General features: G+C 51.6%; 1 protein-coding gene across 1 annotated transcript; it reads right to left on the bottom strand.

The window, feature by feature from the left end:
- Positions 1-2515: 2515 nt before the first annotated feature.
- On the bottom strand, positions 2516-5706 carry LOC126030177 (deoxyribonuclease-2-alpha-like). Its single transcript, XM_049788356.1, has 6 exons — positions 5531-5706; positions 5189-5411; positions 5020-5095; positions 4617-4781; positions 4337-4522; positions 2516-2892 (listed from the first exon to the last, which is right to left on the bottom strand). Exons 1-6 carry the CDS (start codon positions 5704-5706, stop codon positions 2516-2518), a joined length of 1203 nt encoding a protein of 400 aa, XP_049644313.1.
- Positions 5707-6000: the final 294 nt, after the last annotated feature.

The following is a 6000-nucleotide window of genomic DNA, read 5'->3' on the forward strand; positions in this document are numbered from 1 at the left end:
AGGGGACCATATGGGACACCGGGATTCGAACCAACACCTTAGGTCCTGGGTCAGCTGCTTGCAAGGCAAACGCTGCTGTGCTATCTCTCAGGCCCCAACTTCCCCTCTTTTTATTCTGCATCGTTTGGGGTCCCCCCAGAGGGTCTTTTTGATCAAGGCAGCCTTGGAGAGGCTGTGGCTTAGGTCCGCGGGATCTGAAGTTCAGGAGACAGAGCTGCCCCTGAATGTCCCTAGGGATGGATTCAGGACACAATCATAATGATGATGGTGATGATTAGGTGGGAGGGCTGGTAGGAGGAAGCACCTGCCTGCTGGGGTCAGGTGAGGCCTGTGGATTCTTAGGCAATGAGGATATAAGGGTGTGTGCGATTCCTATAAAACATCTGGGTTGGGGCCAGAGAGATAACGTGGAGGTGGCGCATTTGCTAGCATGCAGAAGGGCTGCAGTTCAAATCCCGGCATCCCATATGGTCCCCTGTGCCTGCCAGGAGTGATTTTTGAGCAGAGAGCCAGGAGGAACCCGAGTGCTGCCGGGTGTGACCCAAAAACCAAACCAAAACAAAACAAAACAAAACACATCCGAGTACAATTCATCCAAGGTTCAGGCAGAAGGGCTGCTTCACTCTTTGGGTCACTTATGTCTACCTGGGAGGTTGCTGCCCAGAGTGTCCACTCCCATTGTCTGGTGTAGTTGCACCCTTGGGAAGAGAGAGAAGAAGGGTTTTCTCCTTGGGCTGTACAAATGCTAAATATTAGCTGGGACTGTTGAGATAATTATAGGTAGAAGGGGGGAAAAGTGTGACCCTATAATTCTCCTGTTGATTTTTTGTTTGTTTGGTTTTTGGCCCACACCCGGGGATGCTCAGGGGTTCCTCCTGGCTATGCGTTCAGAAATCGCTCCTGGCTTGAGAGACCCTATGGGACGCCGGGGTATTGAACTGCAGTCCATCCTAGGTTAGGTGCATGCAAGCAAGTGCCCTACCGCTTGCTCCACCTCTCTGACCCCTTATTTTATTTATTTATTATTTATTTATTGTTTTTTGGGTCACATCCAGCTGCAGTCAGGGGTTACACCTGGTTTGGCTCTCAGAAATTGTTCCTGGCAGACTTGGGGGACCATATAGGATGCCGGGATTCGAACCACCATCCTTCCTGGATCTGCTGCATGCAAGGCAAATGCCCTACCACTGTGCTATCTTTCTGGTCCCATAAGCTCTAATTTTAGCTGCCCCTCAGAGTGTCCTGGACAGATGGGGTACAGGCAGGGCTGGCACCTGATTCAGTGGGAGAGGTTATAAAGGTGGAACGAGAGAATGCGGAGATCCTCAGAGCTAGAACCTGATTGGGCAGAGAGGCTAAAGAATGGGGGCCAGAGGATGGAGCGATGCTCAGAGCTGGGACTTGATTGGGTAGTAGAAGCTACAGGAGCGGGGTCACAGGATAGGGTGGGACTTGACTTGTGAGGGTGAGACTTGGGTAGAGAATTCCAGTAAAAGGAACCCAATATTGGGAGTGTTCTGGGGATAACAACAGAGTTGTATGAAGGCCTGACCAGGGCAGATCATAGGTCCTGTGATGAGGCTAAGTGAGGGCTTAGGTTCGTCTGAAGCAGAGTTAAAGATGCAGATAAATCAGGATGCAGAACACACTCCAGTAACTGAGTTCTCACCAATACAACAGGGATGTTGTCCTTCATAAAATAAAACTCCATGGGCCCAGAGAGATAGCACAGCGGCATTTGCCTTGCAAGCAGCCGATCCAGGACCAAAGGTGGTTGGTTCGAATCCCAGTGTCCCATATGGACCCCCGTGCCTGCCACGAGCTCTTTCTGAGCAGACAGCCAGGAGTAACCCCTGAGCATTGCCGGGTGTGGCCCAAAAACCAAAAAAATAAAAAATAAAAAATAAAACTCCATGAGTAGTGAGGTCACCCAAACACCATGTTTCCAACGGGGCTGATGAAACAGGATAGCAGCGGAGAAATAAGATACCAAGCAGTCAGGAAAGAGTCATTGAAGAGTCCGTCTGCTTTGCACTTCTTTGCCTCATGCTGCCTCTCTCTTGAGCCAAAAGCCAGAACTTCTTTCTTTGTTCAAACCGATACCCCATACCAGGAGGGAGGAGAAGTGATAGCACAGTGGTAGGGTATTTGCCTGGCACGTGGCCAACCTGGGACAGACCCGGGTTCAATCCCAGCATCCCATATGATCCTCTGAGCCTGCCAGGAGCTATTTCTGAGCACAGAGCCAGGAGGAATCCCTGAGTACCACCGGGTGTGACCCCAAAATAAAATAAATTAACTACCTAAATAAAAAACTCCTCATGTCCCAGGAGTTTCGCATTCACCCTGGGACAAGTCAGCCATCACCTTGGGGAGCATTAGTTCTATTCTGAAGCCCAGCTCCCCCTCCCCAGCATAGCCAACAGTGCTTTGCTCTGAGTGCCATTATTTGGATTAACCTAAGGTAAGCATATGTTTCCCACTCACGGACAAGCCCACGAGGCACTTTAGGCTCCTAAAGTTCGCTTTTGAGGGGATCTTTGGGGTGTTCTAGATAGCCCGAGTGAGGACAGAGCTCGAATTCCTTCACCAGGGACCTGAAGGCATTGCAGACGTGGTGTATTCGAGTGCACAGGGCACCCCCACTCCGCAGGTACCCCCCAGAATTTCGATTCAGGTCGCTCACACAGACCCAGTCTTCTGTAGAGGCGACAGCCCACTTGGAGTGGTCCTTTGTGGATTTGTAGGACAGCCCGCCTGGGAACTCGATACTGGTCACATCGAACACATGGAACGGCCCGGAGCAGTTGGAGGGCATGACTTTCCCCTTGCGCCAGAACTGGACCATCAGGTTGCTGCCCAGGGCTGGTGCCAGCAAGCCTGAATATAGGTCTGCAGAGAGAGGAATAAGGGCCTGGGTGAGTGAGGGGCACTGCCAGGGACTCAAGCAACCTTCCCCTCTCTGTGCTCAGTGTCCCCACTGTCAGTTCCTAGGCATGGAACAGGGATTGATTTGTTTTGTGAGAACATGAGAAAATGCTCTGCATATTTGACAGGCACCCCAACTGTATTTTTGGAGCTGTGGAACCGAGCAAGGGACCACATGTTATGAGTATCACTGAGAATCAAATCTAGGTTTCCAGGGCCAGAGAGATAGTGCAGTGGTTAAGGCACGTGCCTTGCCCTCAAAGGCCCAGATTAATCCCGGGACATCATACCTATTTCCCCAAGCATTGCCAGGAGTGATTCCTGGGCACAGAGCCAGGAATGACTCCTGAACATCCCATGCTGGATGTGACCAAAAATAAAAAATCAAACCTGGGCCCAGAGAGGTAAACCAGCGGCATTTGCCTTGCAAGCAGCCGATCCAGGACCAAAGGTGGTTGGTTCGAATCCCGGTGTCCCATATGGTCCCCCGTGCCTGCCAGGAGCTATTTCTGAGCAGACAGCCAGGAGTAACCCCTGAGCACCGCCGGGTGTGAACCAAAAACCAAAATAAATAAATAAATAAATAAAATAAAATCAAACCCACTTCTCCAACATTCAAAACTTCTCACTAAGCCAATATCACAACATTCTCAAGATATTCTGGCATTAAGCGTGGCTATGGGGTGGGGGGGAGGTGAGCCAGAGAAGTTTTTGGAATGCTTGGCTCTGAGCCTCAGAGGTCACCAGGGCTAGAAACAGCAGTGCCATGTGGTACCCATCCATGTGGACCCATATCGAATTCAGAGTCTCCTAGGTAGGCAGGTCTCTTTTGCTACAGGGGTATGGTTCAAACTAGCACATTAGCCAGGCACAGGCTACATGCTGACTAACTCCTCAGAATTCAGAAAAGAAAGGAAGGAAGGAATACATGAAAGAAAGAAAAAGATATAAAGAAAAAGAAGTAAAGGCATTTGAGTCTGTCTTCGACCCCCAACAATGATCCTTCAAGTGAGGCATCATAGCCCCACTTTGCAGAAGGGTAGACTGAGGTCCCAGACAAGTCACCTCTTGTCCCCAGATACTATATATATATATATATATATATATATTGGTTTTTGGGTCACACCTGACAGCGTTCAGGGGTTACTCCTGGCTCCACTCTCAGAAATCGCTCCTGGCAGGCTCAGGGGACCATATGGGATGTTGGGGTTCGAACCAATGACCTTCTGCATGAAAGGCAAATGCCTTGCCTTCATGCTATCTCTCCAGCCCCCCCAGATACTATTTTTATTCTTACTGTCTCTTTACATGCTCATCACTTTCAAAGGTAGCACCCGCTCCCTGACCTGCCCTCAGCCTGGCATACAGACACCCCTACTCCAGACTGAGCCCCAACCCTCAGGCTCACCATCTTCCAACTTTATAAACTTGGCAAAACTCCAGAAGGTGTTGCCTGCCTTGGAGGTCAGGGTCATGCTCCTGTTCCATGGCTCCTGCTTCACATGCTGACCCTCAGCCACAGCCACCAGCTCGGACACCATTCCTTCCAGCTGCTGGTCATACACAGTTGGGTAGACATAGGACAGCTGTTTGCCTGTAGGAACAAGAGGGCAGGAGAAAGTAAGGCACGGACCCCGCTTCCATAATGGGGCTGGAAATAGGCTCACAGCTGCCCTGTGCACACTCACCAATATGGTGGAATTGGTCTAAGGGGAAAGACACGCAGAACAGCGTTTGCCCATTAGGAACCGCACTTGAGGGCCAGCTGTATGCCCGAGTTCTGGCAAGTGGAGGGAACTTGGGCACGCTGTGGACCAGCCAGAAACCCGCATCTTGGTCCAGGAGCACCACCCCTGAATGAGAGATGGGTTCGAGGGATGGAGAGGTACCCTGGCATGGGCACATCCCCAGGGGGGCAGGAGTCAGCGTAAGCCCTGCTGTCCGCTTCCTGCAACCTCCATGCTCCAGCGAAGAAGGGTTAACAAAACAGGGGGAAATTGAAATCCAGGTCTCACCTCCCCGGCCCAGGTTTAGCAGAGTAAACATTTAGGGAGTTTCAAGGGAGCCCTGCCCCATCTGCTGAGGCCTCACCCTTGGCATGCCCTCGAGATGGAACATTTATTTCAGCGGTATTGGGGGGCTGGTCATTGTAGAGCAGGAAGGCAACCTGGAGGGGAGATACAGGAACAGCCTCAAGTCTGCTCTTAGCTTTTCTCCCCTTTGTTCTTCCCCTACAGCAGCCCTGCACCTAATCCCTCACCTGGTTGTACGTGTTCCCGTAGAGAGGTGCCAGGCTGCGTCCCAAAGCTCCCTCCGAGCTACTGATGGAGTCCACGCCATTCCTCCAGTTTGGGAAGCTGTCATCCAAGTACCTGTAACGCAGACCGTCGGGCACGTCAGATCCATCCATGCAGTCAGCAGGTAAATCCTCGCTTGCCCTGGAGTCATTGGAGCACTTTTCAGGCAGCTTATAGATGATAAACCTGGCGTTTGGGGAATGCACAGAAGAGGAAGGGGAGGAGGAAAAGTAAGCTCAGGTTTTGCCAGGAGCACAGAGGTTGCCGACAGTACATCCGGGGCTGGATGAGCCCTGACGCCTTACCAGTCCACAGGCTGCCCTGAGTCCCCAATACAGGTCAGCATCCCTGCAGGGACCCACAGCAGAGCAGCCAGCAGCAGCAGCAGAGCAGCCAGCAGCAGGGGGCTCAGGGCAGCCCTGGACCTTGAAAAGATGTGAGGATGGCAGGATGCAGGATTCTGAGCTCGGCCAGACCCCATCTCCAAAGTCATTCCCATCCCCAAGCCTGCTGGAAGGCTGGGAACCCGACACCAAGTGTCCAGAGAAGAACAGAGCTTTGCAAGTAAATCTTACTACATGGGGCAGGGTTTCTTCCTCCCTGGCCAGGCCGACTCTCTCTGCCCTTGGCTGAGTGTAGGTTTGACAGTAACTCCTGTGACAGGCATCTCCTCCCACTCCTCTGGGCCAATCGAAGAACAACTCTGTTGTCGCCCTCACTTTATTTTTATATTATTTTCATTGATGAATTAAGCTGCAGATATGGTCCCCCAAGC

This window comes from Suncus etruscus, chromosome 15 (assembly GCF_024139225.1).
Source record: "Suncus etruscus isolate mSunEtr1 chromosome 15, mSunEtr1.pri.cur, whole genome shotgun sequence".
NCBI lineage: Eukaryota > Metazoa > Chordata > Mammalia > Eulipotyphla > Soricidae > Suncus > Suncus etruscus.